The sequence below is a fragment of the Monodelphis domestica genome, chromosome 4 (genome assembly GCF_027887165.1).
Source record: "Monodelphis domestica isolate mMonDom1 chromosome 4, mMonDom1.pri, whole genome shotgun sequence".
NCBI lineage: Eukaryota > Metazoa > Chordata > Mammalia > Didelphimorphia > Didelphidae > Monodelphis > Monodelphis domestica.
Genome location: NC_077230.1, coordinates 132817650 through 132838372, shown reverse-complemented (window position 1 = coordinate 132838372; position 20723 = coordinate 132817650). Strand labels below are relative to the sequence as shown.

Below are 20723 nucleotides of genomic sequence, written 5' to 3'. Positions count from 1 at the left end.
TGGCTCACTATTTTCCTCCTACCAGCCTTCTAATTTATTTTGGGTTCAAAAATTACTTCCATTTGTCTTTTTTGTTGGCTCTGCTGCTCTAGAATTCTTTTTGAGACATGATTTCATTGCTTTTTGGAGAGCAACTTGGTAGAAATCACATGAGTCCCTGTACCTTCTCCACTTTCTTGACTTTTTTCTTTCTTTACTAGTATCAGATCATATTGATAATTACTTCTTTGTCATATAATCTGAGGTAAATATAACTGATAAGTCCCCTTCCAACCATCTTCCCCTTTTTTCCTTTCATTATTTCCCATGAGATTCTTGAATTTTTATTCTTCCAGAAGAATTTATTAGCTTTTCAAATTTTATAAAATAATCTTTTGTTAGTTGAAGAGTTTTTCTTCATTGTTGGCTTACAAGACCAGTATTTTTGTTAAATTACTTGGGTGGCATAATATAAACAAATTGGTTTATTGAATATTGTCCTTTTATTATATTAGCACTACCTTTACATAATTATCCAATATTCAAATCTCTTTTTGTGAAGGTTTTTTTGAGTTTGCACATATGTGTTTCTTATATTAGTAGATAAATTCAAGAAATTTATACAGGCTTTGGATATTTTCAGTGGCATTTCTCAAGATCATTTTCCCATATGTGTGTATGATACTGGACTAAGGGTATTCTAATATTTTAAATTAGTTTTAAGTATAATATTGTTTTTTTTCTTTGTTCAGCAATCATATTATGTTTCCTAACTGGCTATAACTGAATCTTTTCCCTTTTCACTCACTTATTTGATAGCTTTGTTAGCTCCTTTAACTTTAATTGTTACCTCTGTGTAGATGATTCTCAAGTCTATATGTTTTGCCCTGTTCTCTGCAGAGTTGTGATTGTCTTTTGTTGCCTTTTGTCTACATCAGACAGAATGTCCCATTGTCATCTCAAAGTCAGTTTGTCCAAAAGAGAACTTATCTTTTCCCCAAAACCTAAAGCTCTTATGAACTTTCTTCCTTTTTTTTTGAGGATACCATCATTCCTTTCATTATATAGGTTAAAAGTCTTACTACTGTCTAACTTCTTGTGGGACCTCCGCTACATATTTCATCAGTTGTCATATCATTTCTAACTGCATAATACCTCTCAAAATACAGTCTCTTCTTTATATTCACATAACCATTGCTTCCTCATCAGCTGTCTCATGGTCTATTTTGATAGTCTTCTAATTGGTTATCCTATTAAACATCTTCCCCCATTCTAATTTGTACTTCACATGGTTCCCTTCATGGAGTTCAATGCAGATCAAACACTGTTTCAGTAAGACTACAGAGAATACTTGATCAACTGACCTAAAGGAAAAAAAGCAATATATGCAGTGGCTACAATAGTGTAAATGGAAAAAAATATTAAAAATGAATACTATGTTATTATAATATCCAACCTGGCTCAAAAGAAGAGCTATTATAATATACTCCCTTTCATTCTTTATACATGTCAGGGACCATTGGTATTGAATGCAACATATAAGAGTGGACTCAGTTTGTGTGTTAGCTAGTATTGGGAAATAAAGGTGGTAGAAAAACAGGTTATTGGTAGAGTTTCAAAAATAACTGCAGAGAAGTAGCATTATAGAAAAAATATCTATATAAAACATTATTTTATTAATTACAATTCATTTAATAAAACAAATTTTAGAGAGTTCCTTATTTTTGTTCCTTACTTTACTTACAAAATTTGACCTGAACAGAGAATTCTTCAGAAATTAGATATTTTGATATGCTGTGGGGAAATGTGAATCATTCTTACCCTTTTTTCTTATACTCTTAGCCTGTAACTGACCCAGGTAATCCTAAGAATAAAACTCTAGCATCAAAAAGTAGACTTGACATGGCCCAATTATTAAGTTACTATTTCGTTAATCATTTTTAATATGAGCAAATATGACTACTTTTTAAGTAAAAGTTCAAGGTTTTTGTTTTACAAAGAAATAATATTTTATTATAAAGATTATATTTTCTTAATATTAAGAATTGTTGAAGTAAAAATTTGGCAAGATTCATTGGGCAGTAAGTAATTTTTTACTGAAACAACAATAATTCGGTTATTTGTGCATTTTAGAAAATGTATAAATTTACCAAGTTCACATGTTCTTTAAATATCTCATGTTAAGATGTTATATCTAAAGTGTTGGCTTGTGAGTAGGAGGGAAATTATATGTTTCAGTGTTATATAAAACTGACTCACATGAGTGGGTGAAAATCCCAAGAATACCAAGACACCCACACTAGAAGAAGCAATATGTGCTGTTTCTCTATACAGTATGTTCTAGCAAGCTGCTTAATGGAGCTATGTTCATTAAAGAAAACTCTGTAATTCCTTTCATAGCTTTGGATGCTTATCGTCTTTATCAGTCAAGGAAATCTACCTTATACTTTGCACCTCTTCTTTTTTCTTATCTGTTTTTTTATATCTGCAAAGCAGAAATTTTGAATATTTATTAATTAATTTTTTCAATTTGTATAGTTTATGTAAATAAAATAGAATTCCTTTTAAAATTACCATCATAGCATCCATTTTTATGTTATTAGTTATAATGCTAAGACTTCAGATTTATAATGCTTTATGCTATAAAGCATTTTATAGTATTCTATTATATAATTTTATTTATTTTTATTATTTTATTTATATTTTTATATATTTATTATATATATAACAAGTCAAACCTATAAAGTTTATAGGTTACAAATACATGATCTTGTCTTATAAGAATTTTGTGATGTAGATAGTGTAAAAGAGGTACGATTTCTGTTTTATTGATACAGAAATTTACAATTATTTAAAAATGTGACTTTCATGTTTTTGCTCAAACAAAACTATCTTACCTTGACTTCTCTAATACTGTCTTCTCAAATTTTTCCTCTCTGTCTGACTTCTGCTTAATTTTGGTACATCAGCTTATTCCTGCCCCATAAATGTTGTGGTATCCCAAGTTTCTGTATATGATGGTGATGTAATGCTATTGTGCTATGTTAGATTTAAAATGGTTGAGGTCTTAAACTGTAGTGATTAAAATGGTGGAAGATATAAATTGTGATAGATATAAGAGAGGGTGAGTAAATTTGACTGCAGAAAATATGTTTCACTACACTGTCTTGGTTTTTAAATCAAATATAAGGTGGTCACTAGGGAAATATTCCCAATTATTCAAATACCCAAGTCAACTGGGTTTTATAGAGATTTTAATTCATACAAATGTGGAATTAAAGAAAAGAGAGAAAGAGAGAAAAAGGAAATAAGTATGAAGGGCCTTAAGCCAGCATGGCCTAGACCGGAGTCTTAAGAGAGAGAGATCAGTCAGTCAGTCTTTAACACTCACCACAAGGTCTGCCTAAGCAAGGATTCTAGTGACACCAGGCCAGCATCATCTCAGCTGCTTTCACCTGCTCCCTCATCCATCTGAATGTTTCAGAATCAGTCCTTCCTCAATCTGAATGTTTCAGAATGAGTCCTCCTCAATCTGAATGTTTCCGAATGACTTTCCAGCTCTTCTCTGAGCTCTTATTTTTAAGGGCAAAATCTCCTATGTCACCTCCCCTAAGTTCTTCCATCTACCAATCACTGTAGATGTTTTCCAAAAGATAGCCCATTTTGAATTCACAGCTGAGTAGATTAATCTCTTTAGTATGTCAGAAAAAAATGCTGCTGTGTCTACTAATTTCATTAAGAGAAAACCTCTGAGTAAGTTTTCACCTTTTAGGTCTAAGTAGTTTACAAGTTGCCCCACCTTTATAGGCACCTAGCATCCCATTGTATCAATTCCAAAAACAGGCATGGCTCAAAGAACTCCTTTCCTTTATAAGTATGGTTTTTAAGTACTTTCATTGTTTAGCAAGGAGTTTTCTGCCCTAAAGCAGTCTTAAGTATGGGTGGAATCAAGGTCCTCCCATAGCAAGGAGTTTTCTCCCCTAAAGCAGTCTTAAGTAGGGGTGGAGTAGGGATACTCCCATAGCAAGGAGTTTTCACATTCAAGTAGAGTTCTCACTATCTGGTAGGGAATTATTTCAAGTAGGGAATTGGAGGATTCCTCAATGTGGAGTAAAATTTTTAACATTCATAAGTCTGTGAAATTTTAAGGTTTACAGCTATAAGGAATGATGAATTGATGAATTTCTTTAAGAACTTAAAAGACCTCTACGAACTGATGCACAGCGAAATAAACAGAACCAGGAGAACATCATCGTACACAGCAGCTGTAATATTTTTTGTAAAAGACATTGCTACTAGTCAACTAGACTCCCAACCCTTCAGTTCATCTTTGATTACCATTTCTACTTCTACAGCATCTCTCAGACAGTCCCTTTTTTTCCACTCACCTAACTATTTATCTTAGTTCAGGACCTCATCACTTTTGCCTAAATTATCATAATAGTTTCCTAACTGATCTGCTTGCCTCATCTGTCAGTGTTGAAGTATATTCTACACATTGCTGCACCATTTTTAAACCCAGATATGACTAGGTGACCAATTCAACTCTATTGACTTGCTATATTTTCTAATATAAAAGCTTTTCAAGTTCTTCTCAACCTATCCCCAAAGCTATTTTTTCTAATGCCACACATTTCTCCCTACCTCCTAACTCCACATTCCAGTGAAACATACCTTATCTTTTGTTACTTACTTAAGGCCCTGTGAGGATTTAAATTAATATATAATAACTCAAGTATTATATTTATAAAATTTATTAATAACAACTTGAAATAAAAAGCTAGATTAAAAACCTGCCTAACTTGACTGTGATCTCGAGAAAGAAGAGAGCCCCAGAAAGTTATAACCAATAATATAACAATGCAAATGTAAGGACTCAGGAAAATGGATGCTGGGTAATGAAAAGGAATTCTGGAGAACTTAGTCCAAAGGTAGAAAATTCACTTATACATTTCCCCCTATGAGCCTTATAATAGACCAGTCTCCTCAAAAGTATCATGGAAACATAACTAACTTATAAATTGCAATAATTTGTGAATTAAAGGAAAAGAGAGCAAAACCAATGATTGTTAGATGCATTGACAAAAAGCTAATTTGGGATCAATCCCAATTAGCATAAGAGTATGCATTCAAAACAAATGTATTCAACACCCCAAAGTTCAATTTAGCACATCCCAAAGTTCACTCTGGATCTTCTGGTGCAGCATGTGGTCTCTGCAAGCATCTTCATGGTACCTTCTCCAAGAGGTTCATCTTCTGGATTGTTGGAGGTAGCAAGTTTTTTTGTCCTAAAATTAGTCTCAAAAGAATTTAAACTTTGCATTATAGGATAATAATATAGTCTCCTTCCAGCCCCCAGGAGGATAGTGACAAATGCAGGGATCACTCAGGGATGCATGGCTGAGTTATGAGGTATATAAATCAATTGTAAAATAAATCAAAAGCATAAAAAAAAATAAGAGGGGGGAAGCTGGGTGGCTCAGTGTATTGAGAGCCAGCCTTAGAGATGGGAGGTGCTAGGTTCAAATCTGGTCTCAGATACTTCCTAGCTGTGTGACCCTGGGCAAGTCACTTAACCCCCATTGCCTAACCCTTACTGCTCTTCTGCCTTGTAGCCAATACACAGTATTGACTCCAAGACAGAAGGTAAGGATTTTTTGTTAAAAGTGAGAAAACATAACTTGTGGATGAAATATAAAATATCAAAGCCATATGTCTAAGAAATATAAATAAAGGACAAAAAAAAACCTATAATAGGACATTGAATCAGGTCCCAATTAAAATGATTTAAGCAATTATGTACTTACCTATTCAGTAGCCAGGACTACAGAAAGTTTGCCACACTGTGAAAGACAGAAAAGGGACTAGATTATGGGAGCCAAGTAGGCAGCCAGAGTGAGGTGCTTGATAGACCTCAGGGAAGTCCTGCCTCTGACATATGTCAAATATCTCTTGTCTTAGCTCAAAATTTCATCAATCCCATTGGAATTGGTTGGTCTCTTGTGATCTATAGGCACTCTGCAGGTAGCTTTGTACTTCTTTCATACTATGCAGTGTCTCTTTTTGTATTCCCTTCTTCTGGAATCAGGCAGAATCATTAAACAAAGTCCCATAATTTTTTAAACAATCAATAGCATTATTTTTATAATCTAAAGCTTTTTGGATATGCATTGACATTAGGGCAAATGTATTTTAAGCTTATATTACTTCAAAATCATAAAGAAATTAAAGAAAAATCTTCTCTATACTGTTGACATGTGCTTCACATACAAAAAGGAGAGAAAAATAAAAGTCAAATATTATATTGCACATGCAAGGAAAAACAATAATAAAAAAAGCTTTAAAAATCAAAAATATATAGCTTATAATCAGTGACACACTGTGTCACCAAGGATGAGATCCATTTCCTTGTTAACTTGGCCATGAACCACTGTGTGAGTGCAAATGATTTTCAGAAAGTAACAGATTTATCAAACATTATTACAGTAGATACTGCACATTTAAGGAAAGTACTAAAATCCCCAAAATTCGCAATAGCCCAGTTACACACTATCGTATAGGATTCACATGTGTTGCTGTTTAGCCACTTTATGACATTTAGAAAACATATGAACTGATGGATACTTTGTTATAAGTTTTACGGGTATAGCAAATCTTTCAACCTTGTGTGAATTTTAGATTTACTCCACCCTGATTAGTCTAGCAATCAGGAATGTATATACCCCTACTTAAGGATTAAGTGTTAAGAAGGATGGCCTATGACAGACATGTGCTAGCAAATGACAAATAAGAAACAACTGACAGACCCCCTGAGCTGTCCTAAATCAAACTTAAGCTACCATTGGTACATGTGAGATACAGGAAGTGATGTAAAAAAAAAGTGTATAGATTCATGGGAATTCCTTTGGCAGCTCTCTCTTTGGCAGCGGTGGAGTTGAGCTCGGGGTATCTCTCTCTCGGAGATGTTGGGTTCGACTAGTGGTTTGCCTCTTGGCAATGTTTTGGTGTCTTCGGGTCTTGGTATGGGTCAGGTGAAGCATCTTCCTGGATCTCTCGGAGTTTAGTCTAATTCTTTTTTTTCCTTTACCTTTACTAAAACACTATCCTCCTAGGAGGTCCCTCATCTCAGAGGAGGCCTCGTGACCAGAAGCCAAGCTAGATTTAATCTTGTAGGAGACCTTGTGGCCAAGGTCTCTGAAACTCCCCTTCGCTGAGGCTAGGTTGGAGAAATCTTATACCCTTTCCCTCTCTCTTCTTCTTAATTCCTTCCCTCTATATTAATTAAATCACCATAAAAATCCCAAACTGATTTGAGTATTTTTATTGGGATTTGATTAATCCCTGGCAATCATAAGTATAACATATTAGTCAAAAACCCCTTAATTTACCCCTTACACTCGTCAAAGATATTTTTAACAAAGTCTATTACTGCTATTATTCCCGAATTTTGGCAGAAGAGCCTAGAAAAAACACAAACCTCTATACTGCTGATAAAAAACATTTTGGGGTCTAAAACATCACCAAGAATTCTAGATACCTCTGGTGGAAGTAGGTTAAACTGAAGAATCCCTACCCCCCCCCCCAAAAAAAAAAACCCATGCAGAAGCTTACTTTGGCTTTATCCTTCATATAAAACTTTTATGGGAGGAACTTGTATTTTGTTCTCTACCTTTTAATTCAAAATTACTTTTAATATATATATATATATATATATATATATATATATATATATATATATATCATCCATTCAGAAGCTACTAGTTATATAAAAATCATTTCTGAATACCCCTTAAAATTAATTTAAATTCTTAGCTCATTAAATTCTCTAAAGGTTGTATACAGGTTGTAGCCAGTTTTGACAAAATGCATCCATCATCATCTATGTGACAATTTATCAAAGGCAAAAAAGGAAGAAAAGGCTGTTCAGGCAACATGTGACTTCGATGGAATACATTACAAATGCAGTATCCCTAAGGAGTTATGGTTTTGCTACTGGAAAAGGTGTTTATAGTCTCCTACAATGATATTTTGTTCAGTACAATCATAGGGGAAAGGTACAAATAAAAAACAATGTAAGAGAATATATTGATTAGATTAATATATATAAACTTAAAAGAAACAAAATTAAAAATTAATGCAATCAGGAAAATACAATAAGTTTTGACAGGATACAGGCAGTGAATTCAAAAATCCTTTTCTCCAATTCCAATAGACTTGTTCATTATTATGTAGGGGAATAAACTCAAAGTAGTTAGCAAGCAATAAACTTTCATATATCTTTAAGATTCCTTCCTCTCCTCAGTATTTATCATCCACTTGCATTTCTTGTGCCACCCCTCTTAAGTTCCTCATAATGAGGGAGAATTCTGCAGTGAACATTGTATAAAGGAATCTCAAATTGGAAAAATTTTAGAGAGTGAACAGGCCAGAATTTCAAAGAAGTGTAAGGTGAACCTCCCATCTGTTTCTTAAGATTAGTCAAGGTCTCAACTGCAAGGTATCCCTATCAGCACAAACACCCCCAGGATTAGAAGTAAGAAAACACATCCTAAAGCTGTAAGCTGCATGGACTCTAAAAGGCTCTGTGGAAATGGAAGCTGTTTGAGCATTATTTCTCAAAAATAAAAAATGGAATGGAAATGAATTAGCTAGAAGACTTAGAAATATATTGTTCTTTCACCGCCTTCTGATTTATTATTAAAATGAAAAACAAGAGTTTAAAGGGAACTAACTAACAGTCTCGAAGAAGAGAGTAAGGGCAGAGCCCCAGAAAGTTATAACCAATAAAATGTGAAGACACAGGGAAAGGGATACTGGGTAATGAAAAGGAATTTTGTAAAACCTAGTTCAAAGGCAGAAAATTTCTACTCATACAACCCTCTATCTCCTGTTCCTGTGTCTTCACACTGATTGGTCCGTATATGTATAGTATAGTTCTTTCTCACTTATATCTCCTATGTCCCTCCTTTCCTTATGACAAAGATGAGTGACCAACTTCTGCATCAATTCCATAAATGCTACTGCTCTCCATTCCACATTACCTTTTATTTAATAATTTGCTTGACATTTGCATCATTTCTTTTATATTAATGCTATATATAGTGTCAAGATAATTTTAGGTTTTTAACTTAAAATCTAGATTTAATTGGTCGCCGGGGAAAATCCCAAATAAAATAACCAAGTCAGTCTGGAAATTTGTGGTAATGTAATTAATATAGAGGGAAGGGATTTAAGGAGAATTAGGGAAGAGGATATAGGATTTCTCCTGCCTGGCCTGTGCCAGGGAGAGTTTTAAAATCCCCGCCCCTAGGTCTCTGAAGAAGATTAGAGGCTTCTAAGAGGATAAAGTTGGAAAGTAAAGGAGGAAAACTCAGCCAGAAGCTCACCATCAAATCAAACCAGACAATAGCTTATGTGGAAAGGAAACAAGACTGACAGTTTGTGGGGGGAGGGGCCAACTGGGAGTGGCAATTGGGTCTTGTGACTAGCACTTCCTTCCTGCCGGGTGTGGCAGTTGGATCTTGTGACTAGCACTTCCTGCCTGCCATGTGGAACTTGCTTCCTGGTGTTGGAGGAGAGAGGAGCTTGGTCAGCCTGTCTGGAGTGGCATGCTCTTCTTAGTTCAGCCCGAAGATTCAGGCCCATTCATCTCTGAAGGTCAGACCTTGTTGCTTTCTGTGTACTGCTAAAATTCTGAATTAGAACAACAAGAGTAGACGGGAGTGGGACAAACCCTCCGCCAGCCTCTGGGGCCTGGCTTCAGGTCTGAAGCTGAGAAAAAACTCCAATCCCAACTAGTTATTAAACTTTATATTATTTGAATATGCAGTCAGATATGTGGACTATCATTTCTGGTCATAGAGGGAGCTGAACTTCAGTTTCAGTCATTCAAAGACAAACAGACCTCATTGGACCCCTGCTGTTTCCTCTCAGCAGGGGGCATCTCCCTCCCTTGCCTCTCCAAGCAATATTCCATCTCTCCCCTTAACTCTTCCTTAACCCCATTTTTCCAATCTTCCTATTTCCTTTCCCAATAAATATTACACTTGTAAGCCACGCTAAGGTGCCAAAAGGTCCAGCACGCTTCTATGAGCCAACTCTCTGCCACAAAGGGTACCAGAGAGAGGAAATAAGCCAATATGTAGGCCTTTCACCCTTGTGTCCCCTCCTCTAAATGCCCATTCTTTTAGAGTTCTCATCTTCTTTGATTAGATTATATCTTTAGAGTTACTTAACATTTCTTTGTTAAGTTCACCTTTTGTGAGTTACTTAACCTTTTTGTGATTAATTTAACCTTTATAGTTACTTAACACCTTTTTGTATTAAGATCGGAAAATAGACTACCTTAAAGTTTTAGCTTCACTATAAGGTAAGAGTTAAGTACCTTCATTGTTCAATCAGGAGATTACAACTTTATCTTCCCCTAAAGTATGGTCTAAGTAGGGTGGAGTAATTTAGAGTTCCCAAGACATTCCTGATTTTGTTAAACTAAGTATCTTCATTGTTACAATCAGGAAATAGCTAAATCCAATCTTCACAATAGTTTTATATTTGTACTTGTCTTTCCCCATTGTTATGTAAAATGCTTATTGATAGAGATTGTTTCTTTCCTTATGCTTGTATCCCTTGCACCTGTCATAGTACTGAGAACACAACTGGTGGTTACTAAATGCCCATTGATTGGTAAACATTTTGTATCTATGGATATACCTGTTGCATACCTAAATAGACTGTAAACTCCTGAGGACCTAGTCTTTTATGTGGTAAATGTCATTTTATGTGACTATTTGGAAGCCTTGAAATGCTATACTGACTTCTAGCTAGGACACCTATTCCAAGTTTCTTAATGTTTGTCACATAGTATTTGTTTTATTGACTGTGAAAGCAATATGCCTGCTGACTATTAATTTTAGTTAGATAAGTAAAACTGAAGTAATGTTGAAATTAAGTATTAGAACTGATTTATTGAGTTACAGTGGGTAATGTTGAAATTAAGTATTAGAACTGATTTATTGAGTTACAATGGATACTAGTAGAGCAGAGAGGATTGCAGTGATAATAAGCCTCTAAAATTAGAAATGGAAATCTCTTTTTAAGTAGGGGCAACATATATCTTCTTGGCTAATATGCTAAAATTTACTTAATTTGCATTTTAAGTAAGTTGTAATATTACTTAGATTTTGTTATTTTTCATTTTTATGCTTAACTTATTTACTATCTTGTGATAGAATAAATTCATTTTGTTGGTTTTGTTGAGTATTTTCCCTAGGACTTCACCCCTTCCATCCCATGGGCAGGTATAGTATAAGAAAGTTAAATTTATGATTGAAAGTTCAAGTTCTTGTTGTCAGACAATAGTCACAAAATGGAGCAAGTCAACATTCTGAGTCTCAATTTATGTATGAAATGGGAGTATTATTGTGATGATTCACAGCTTGTTATAATGAGCAAAACAGATAAAATATATATTAAATGAACTAAACTTATTTTAGACCCTTTGCTAATTAGTTATAAACCTTTCATTAGAACTTAGAACTCCTGATATTTTCACCGGGATTCTTTCTACTATACAATACTGCCTCCAAAAAATATAGAAATGAAACAATTCTTTTTTTAAGAGTGGAGCTCTTTTAAAATTATTTACTTTCCCTTTTTCTTTTCTTTTTTTTTTAAACCCTTGCCATCCATTTTAGAATCAATACTGTATATTGTTTCCAAGGCAGAAGAGTTGTAAAGACTAAGCAGTAGGGATTCAGTGACTTATCCAGGGTCATACAGCTAGGAAGTGATTGAGGCCAAATTTAAACTGAAGACCTCCTCTTTTCGGTTCTTTTAATCTAGTTTTAAGTTGGCTTTTAATCCATTGGGCCTCCTTGCTCCTCCCTCATTTACCTTCTTTGGGTTTGAAAATGAAAATTTGGGGTTAGTCCTATGAATTTTATGGAAAAGGAACATTTTTTTCAGTCTGTTTTCCTATGCTTTTTTCCACTTCTTAAATCATTTTTGCTATAAAGAATATTGGTCCCTTTTATATTTCATAGAAATTGTTTTAGTTAAGCTGAAGTTAGAATTTAGGACTTTTTCCTCAGGAGTAGCTATCAGATTCTTTTAATAGCTTTTGTTTTTAAAATGTATTTGTTATTAGACTTATCCCAATGAGGCAATATTACATAGAAAGACCATTGAACTTGAAGCTAAGAAAATCCCATGTTCAAATTCTTCCTTTGGCACTTAATAGGTATATGTCCATGGGCAAGTCTTTTAACTCTTCTATTCCTCATCTATAAAATGGGAACGAGTGTGTCATACTTACCTCAGGATAGTAGTCTTATAAAGCATGTTGCAGATGTTATTGATATAATAACTAAAACAAATGGAGAAATTCCTAAAGTATAATTTGTATTAGAAAGAACTTTAATAGTGTTGTTATAGCATTTGAAAGAGATGTTGCATTAGTAAACAAGTAAATATGGTACTGTAATTTTAAAAATAGAGGAAGTATTTACTTCCATTGTCATATATTATAAAATTCCTTTATTTCTTTGGTAGATTTTCTAATACTTCCATGGGAGAGGACCTGTTTAACCTGTGATAAATTGTTTGTTTAGGTGATTCTGTGTAATCCTAATACTCATTTCTATTCTCTGTGCCCTTTTCAATTCTTTTATCTTCTTCCTTAATATGGCACATAATAGGTGGTGAATACATGCTCCTTGGTTTGCCTTGAGTTTCTTCCTTTCATAGTATCTACACTACTTAGAACAGTACATGGCATATGGTATTTACTTAGTAAGTGCATTTTAATTGATTGGTTAATTAGTATCACCTAGCCCTATATTTTTGTTATAACGTTTTGAAAGCTGCTGATTTTCTCCTCTACTGATGTCTTGCAGGACTCAGCACTTGTGAAAAAGGCATGGAGAGAGAGAGGACTTGCAAGCCAGGTCATGCAAGAAACAAGGCTGGGGACCTATCTGTCAACTGACATGCATGACCTGGCTTGCAACTCCTCTTTCTCTCCATGCCTTTTCCACACACTTGAGCTATTTTGCCCAGGGGTTAGGGGCTTTACCTCAGCACAGACTTGAAAGGTCCAAGCTCAAAGTATTTTGGAGACTTACTGAGCGATGATGCCAGGGCTTGCAACTTCAAGAGGGTGGATGTTGGGTACCCTGCTGTTGGTGTAGGCAGGGTCATGGGATCCTGAAGTTGGTCTATGCCCAGGCTCAGCTCCTGGTGCAGTGGGGAAGAGGTGGTTGGCTCTCTCTTCCCCCCCCCCCCACACACACATTGAGAGCCAGCTGGGAGCTGCAACCTGACCCTGAAAATGGGGGCGGAAGCACTGCACATAGTCTCAGGGTGGGGCAGAGCACACAGTCCACAGTCCAGAGGGGTTGGTTGGGCTTGGAACGGGGCCCCTAAAAAGTTCTAAAAGGTTCACCATCACTAAGTTAGGCTGTGCTAATACTGTTGTTCACATTTCACATGTTAGAGAATGAACTAAGGGTAAGGGGGAATTGAAAGATTTAATCAGACTCACAAAGCCAGTCAATATTCGAGTTAAAACTCCAACTTTGGTCTTCAGTTTCTTGGACCTGTGTTCTTTCCCTTATATCTAAGAAAAGTAGCAATGGTTATAATTTCAACACGAAAACTAGCATCGATTATTTAGTATAATTAGGATTATCTATTTATCTTGGACGTATACATTTGTGGTACATATATATATGTATTTACATATTTTTTTATGTAGCCTTTAATATTTGTTGAAGAGCCAATTTAGCTAATAGATCATCTGCAGATTTTGAAGGTTTCCATTATCTTTTGGTACATTTATGCCATTTTTGTGAGAAGACTTTGTGGAAGATTAGTTAAAATTCTCTAATATTCTGACAAAGCCACATATGTTTGGTAGCTGGGGAGACATATATACTCAAGATTGTCCTATGTTCTCATGCAAACACATAAGCACCTTCTCCTGGCTTTCATGTAATTGGTTAAAACTGATTTCTGAAATTATCCTAACTTGAAAAATTATCATTTTAATGTATGGTGGATTCTAAAATTTAAAGCTAATAATTTTTTTGTTTTTATTTTTTTCAGATGTATGGTGGCTGATGAAGTAAGTGATGTTTCTTTATTCTAATGTTTCATATCAACATCAATAATTCTATGTTTTACAATGTTATTTAAGAACTAATGAATTATATCATAAAATTTCACAGACTTTTTCATAGAATCTTAATGTACAACATGATTTAAATATGGGCTCTAAGAGAGAATTTTGTTATTATCATTTCTCCTCTAAGACGTTCATTGTAAAATTATGTATGGCAATCCATATATGGAGTATCAGAAGGTAGGTTCAAAGCTCATCTCTGCTACTTGTCATTTATGCTACCTTGGACCAACCATTTGGTCACTCCTGACCTTAGTTTCCTCCTCTCTAAAATCAAGAAGTTGTGGTAACGTGCCTTCCAGCTTTTCAAATAAATCAGGTCTTCTTAATGTAGGCTTGTTGAAATTGCCTCATTTTTTAATATTTTTATAGTTGTACTTCATAATTGGTTTCCTCTGGAATCCCATAATTTCATTTTATGAATTAAAGAATATTATTATGAGGAGGGATCCACATGGGCTTCCTTAGAATGCTAGAGGGATTCTATTCTATTCAGAGGGATAAAAAGATTAAGAATCTCTCCTATGCCCCAACAATAACTTGTTGAATCTGTTTCCAAGAAGATGGGGGGGGGGGTCCTATATGTTCTAAAATATTTATAGGAACTCTCTTTGTGATGGCAAAAAAACTGGAAATGGACAGAGATGTCCATCAAATATAGAATTACTGAACAAGTTGTGGCAGATTGAGATGGAATCCTACCACAGTATAAAAAATGATGATCAGGTTAATTTAAAAAAACAATAAGGAACTCCGGTCAAGATAGCGGCTTAAGAGGCAGCAAAAATTCAGACCTCCATAAGCCCATCCTCACCAATCAAAAACACAGAGCTTCCAGGGGACTGAAAACCAAATCAAACAACAGGACAGAGCTAGGGAACACTGCTCCTGGACCCAACTTAAAAGGTAAGCCCCCCCCCCCCCCCCCAAGCCTGAACTCTAGAACACTGGCGTTTAAGGGGAAGGAAAAAGGAAGGTCCCAGGACCCCTCCCCCACCTATAGCATTGAGCCTCTAGCAGTGGCTGGAATCTCTGGACCAGCAAGGGTGGTAGTCCAAAGGGAGAACCTAACCGGCAAAGCTGTGCCAGGCTCAGGGCACTGAATACAGGCAGCGTAGAGGCAGTAGGAGAAGCACAGAGCAGGCAGCCCAGTGTCAGCTGAAATGTTTCATCTTGTTCTCCCCCCACACCCCCCACTACCACCCCCATCTTCTTGAGGTTTTGGCCTCAGGGCACAGCCAGCTTTGCAGATCAGCTCCTCCATCCTAGCTGAATCTCATCAAGAAGGGCAGATAATAAGCCTTCAGAGGGCAGAGAAGCTCAAGCTCCAATACCTCTCCTCCACAGACTCATCTGAGAGCCTCCCTTATTGAGCTCCAAGGGGCAAAAGCAGCAATAAACTACAGGCAACAACATTGACCACAGGGCAAGAAGCCCAGCTCCTTCTCAGCTTCTCTTGTCAGCTGAGGAAAATCAGACTCCCTGACCAAAAAACAATAAGGAGGGGGAAGCTGGGAAGCTCAGTGGATTGAGAGCCAAGCCCAGAGATGGCAGGTCCTGGGTTCAAATTTGGCCTCAGACAGTTCCCAGCTGTGTGACCCTGGGCAAGTCACTTAACCCCCATTGCCAATCCCTTTACCGCTCTTCTGCCTTGGAACCAATACACAGTATTGATTTCAAGATGGAAGGTAAGGGTTTTTTAAAAAACAAAACAATAAGCAAAGACTTACATGAAATTATAAAGAGTGAAATGAGTAGAACCTCACATTATATATAGGCACAGAACTAATATTTGAAGAATAGTTCATGAATGTCTGCCTCCAGAGAAAGAAATGATAAATAGAAACATGAAAGACATAATTTATATATGTATATAATTTTTTTTTGTTAAGTGATGCCTTTTCTGGTGTGTAGAGGAGAGGAACAAAGATACCTGGGAATTTTTATTTAGGCAACAAAAAAGAATTAGTAAAAAAAATCTGTAAGAAAGAATAAAAAAAGTGGATCTATGATCAAAAATAATTGTTTTATGTAGCAGTTTTTAAAAAATGATGATAGGCTTAATAATCTCTACTGTTTCCAAATTATATAACCCCATGGTTTTCTCTCTTGTTATCAGTTTTTTTGGACAATATCATTATATTTCAAGGCTTAATGTGTTCAGTAGACAAGTTAGATAATTATTTAGTTAGAATATGACCTGTGTTTTTAAAAGTAGAATAAAAATTAAAAAATAAGAGAAAAAGCCTTTTTCACATATATTAATTGTTTCTTAGAAATTGGTCTATTAACTTTAAAGGTCATTTAAAAGTATTTCTAATATTGAAGATATAGTGAAATGCCATCACAAATGTCATATTTTCTTATAGTAAATTAGACCTCTCTATATGATGATGTAGATATTTTTATAACTCATAAAAAGTTTGATAAATTGATGTCTTTTTAGATAGATTTTGCAAGTAAAAATGTAATTTTCAGTACTTATTATAATAAGTTATTATCCTTTTTTCATTTCTCGTAGAAATATAAATTTGTTATTTTCTAATTCCAGATTGGATTCTAAATTTTACTAAGAAATGATGCTTTTGATTACTCCATTAAGAACAATAGTGATACTTTGCGCTTGTACATATTGAAATGCTTTGAAAATAAAGAGAAATAGAAACTTTGTTATAAATATGTAGAACCTGCTTCCCAAATAGATTTGTTATCACAGAGTTATTTGTCCATTAGTTTCAGAGTTTTTTCTTTTAAACTGAAGTCTTCAAGGTCTCTGCTATTAAATGATTGGATAAATTTTACAGAATAGCTCATAAATGAATGTCAGCATGGATTTAACTTTTGGGGTTACAAAGAAAGGGCAAAAAGATAGTCCCTAATCTCAAAAAGCTCACAGTTTAATGGGGGGAAACTGCATATAAACAAGATATATTCTGGATTAATCACAGCATTGGCATTAAGGAGAAAGTTGGGAAATGTATGGTAGATATATTGCTAGACCTTAAGTTAGGAATAACTTAATTCAAATCCATCTTCAAACACTGCTTAATTGTGTAACGATAATTTTAGGGTGGTGACTTAAAATTTAAATTAATTGGTCACCAGGGAAAAATCTCAATAAAATACCCAATTCAGTCTGGAAATTTATGGTAATTTTAATTAATGTAGAGGGAAGGGTTTTAAGGAGAAAGAGGGAAGAGTGTATAGGATTTCTCCCTCCTGGCTTGTGCCAGGCGGAGTTCAAGATCTCCATCACTAAGTCTCTGAAGAAGATTAGAGGTTCTAAGAGGATTAAGTTGGAAAGTGTGATATTTAAATCACTTTAAAAGCCTGATATATATATTAATTTAAGGTCGCCAAGGAATTCACATATGTATTCCAAAATGAAACACTCAAGTCAGCTGCCAAATTTTTATGGTGTTTTTAATTACAACAGGAGGAAGAAAGTATTAGAGGGAGAGGGAGAGAGAATGGAAAGGGAGAGAAGGAAAGAGGTTTAACTCGGACCCCACTCTGGCTCAGGCTGAGCCAAAGCGGGCTTTAAGGCCTTGGATAGCCAAGGCAGAGAAAGGGGATCAGTCCTTATCACTCACGTGACCAATCTGAAAGAAAGCAGTCCGGGGCTCCTTCAGCTCCAAGCACCAGCCTCAAACTAACTCTAGCCCTCTTCACAGGAAGTCCCAAGAGCTCCAGAGGCTGTTCTCTACCTCACTTCCTACATCTCACATGTGCCAATGGTGGCTCTAGCTTGACCTAGGACTGCCCAGAGATCTGTCCTTTTTTTGCACATGTCTGTTGAAGGCCATATTCTCAAATAATTAAATCTTGAGTTTGCTGTAGCCCTTCCTAATCTTGTTACACTGAGTAGGGTGGAGATTGTAGTTTCCAAGACCTGATTCTGTTATTCTAAGTATCTCTATTATTATTGATCAGGAAATAGCTAAATCCGATCTTCTAAAGAATGGTCTGAATAGGGTGGAGTAGTTTTGAAATTCACAAAAGTAAAGGAGGAAAACTCAGCCAGAAAAATCACCACCAAACCAGACAATAGCTGTAGCCACGCTAAGATGCCCAGCACGCTGCCACCAGACACCTCTCTGCCCACAAAGATACTGGAGAGAGCCAGTGATGCAAAATTTATAGACCTTTTACTCTTGTGTCCCCTCCTCTAAATTTTCACATCTACCAATCACATCAGACACTTTTCTCTGGGACTGCCCATTCTTTAGTTCTCATCTTCTTTGATTAGATTACATCTTTTTTTGAGTTACTTAACAATTCTTTGTTAAGTTCATTTTTTGTTAATTACTTAACCTTTTTGTGATTACCTTTTATAGGTACTGAACACCTTTTTGTAGTTAGATCTAAAAATAGATTGTAGCTTAAAGTTCTAGCTTCACTATAAAGTAAGAGCTAAGTACCTTCATTGTTCAATCAGGAGATTACAATTCTATCTTCACCATAAAGTAAGATCTAAGTAGGGTGGAGTAATCTAAATTTCACATCTGGGGGATCTTGGATAAGTCATTTAACTTCTGCCAACTATAAGGATGATATTAGAAATTAAGTCTTGTAAGAGTAGTTTAGAGTTAAGAAGTACAGAAGCTGGCTTGAGAAAGAATTGGAGTTTGAAATAGAGTTGAGAAAGTGTCAGTTTCAAATGCTCATAGTGTGTGGGGGAGGAGTAACAATTTTTCTATGGCAGTTGGTCTCTGGCAGTTTTTCCCTCTGAGTTCTGGGAGCAGGTGACATCTTATTTTCTCTCTCTCCTCACTGTCTGCAGTAGAAAGAAATGAGGGAAAAACCTGTAGGAGCTAAGTGATTTTCCTCTTCCAACTTGGGAAACACCAGTGACTGTCTATTGCTGTTTCATGAATTGTTTCTTTATCTGAGAAGGAGAAAGAAAGACCTGGTCTTTGGTTTGGACTCTGAGTATGCTAAGACTCAGAGTCCTAACTTGGTTTTTGCTAAGGCTCAGCCAGCTGACCTTTGTTATTTTTATAACTTGGAGACAAAGTTAAGAATCATATACTTCATATAAGGATCATAGTGTTTGGATTATTGTAGAAATAGGGAAAACTGGGATTAGTCAGATCAGGAAGGATCACCTGTGGAAACAGTTCCTTGAGGAATCATGGAGTTTTATTTGGGTGGAGTTCGAATCCCTTAGAGTTAGAAATCCTTTTTTATACTTATATTTTCAATAAATAGTTTATTTTTATATAACAAGAATCTTCTTTAGTGTCTTTGAGCCTGGCTCTGAAGAGAAGTTTCACTTCACTGATATAAACTGAAGATACTTTGTAATCATAGCAAGTAGAGTATCTAATCAGCTTATAATTCATAATAAATTCATTGCTTATTATTTTTATATAGCCTCAGTTTCCTTATCTGTAAAATGGTGATAATAATAGTATCTACTTGTGAAGGATGTTGTGAGGATAAAATTAAATGATATATGTAAAGCACTTTTCAATTTTTCTACAGCTCTATATAAATGCTTTTGTTATTACTTTCATTATCATTATTATAATTATCCATGATTATAATGTCATTTAAAGGCTTCTCTGTTCTTTACCTTTCTGTAGTATAAATTGCTATTGGACATCCTCTTCTTGATAGTTATCCCTCTTCCTAGGATTTTCATGAGTCTGTTTTCTGCTGGTTACTCCTCAATTTTCTTCCCTGGACTATCATCTTTGCCTCACTCCCTTTACATGCATGTCCCCCAGACTACTTCCTAGCACTCTTCTTTATCTAAATGATTTTATTAGCTCTTAGATTCACCTTTTATGTCTATGCCAGTATTCCTATATAGACATACAGACAGACTCAATGTCAATTATTTTTAGGACATTTCAGACATATTACATATCTACAAATATCTCAAAATCAGTTTATCTTAAATAGAACTGCTTATCTTCTTATTTCAGTAACTGTTGAGAGTACTACTAACCTTCATGACACTCTGATTTACAGCCACAAGATTGGGTTGTAAAGAACTAAGGTAGCATAAAATATATCTTAAAAAATAAATGCTTATTGAATTAAATAAGCTTTATTTATGCATCTAATAATTTACAGGGAAGTAGGAGGAAAAAGAGCATGAAGATTAGGATTGTCTTTTGTATTCTGAGCACTTCGTGCAGTAGGTGCTAAAAAAATGTTTATTGATTGATGATGATAGGCTTCCTATCAAAGTGATCTTCCTAAAGCTTGACCAAGTCACACTCACATACAGTCAACTCCATTGTTTCCATGTCACCTTCAAAATCAAATGTAAAATCCTGTTTGACATTCAAACCTTAACCCTCTTCCCACCACTTTCTAGTCTTTTTTATATCTTACTCTATCTGTATTCTCTTTTCAAGCCAGTGATATTGACCCCCTTCTCATGACTTAGCATTTCTCTGGCAGACCCCCATGCATGGAATGTTCCTCCTCTTCACCCCTCCCTCATCTCTTCTTTTAAGTCCCAGGTAAACCCTTACCCATAAGAAGCCTTTGTTGTTTTTCAGTTGTTTCTGACTCTTTGTGACCCCATTTGGGAAAGATAACTAGGGTG

At 35.3% G+C, this 20723-nt stretch overlaps 1 protein-coding gene across 5 annotated transcripts in view; it reads left to right on the top strand.

Moving 5' to 3' along the window:
- Nucleotides 1-20723, top strand: part of ZRANB3 (zinc finger RANBP2-type containing 3) — a 210242-nt gene that overhangs the window by 55318 nt on the left and 134201 nt on the right. For all 5 annotated transcript variants that reach the window (XR_008911173.1, XM_007494093.3, XM_007494092.3 and 2 more), the window contains one exon: nt 14083-14101. Coding sequence is in view for 3 of the 5 variants with exons in the window: in XM_007494093.3 (XP_007494155.1) it covers nt 14083-14101 (19 nt within the window). In the remaining 2 variants the exon portion in view is untranslated. The remainder of the gene's footprint in view (nt 1-14082; nt 14102-20723) is intronic.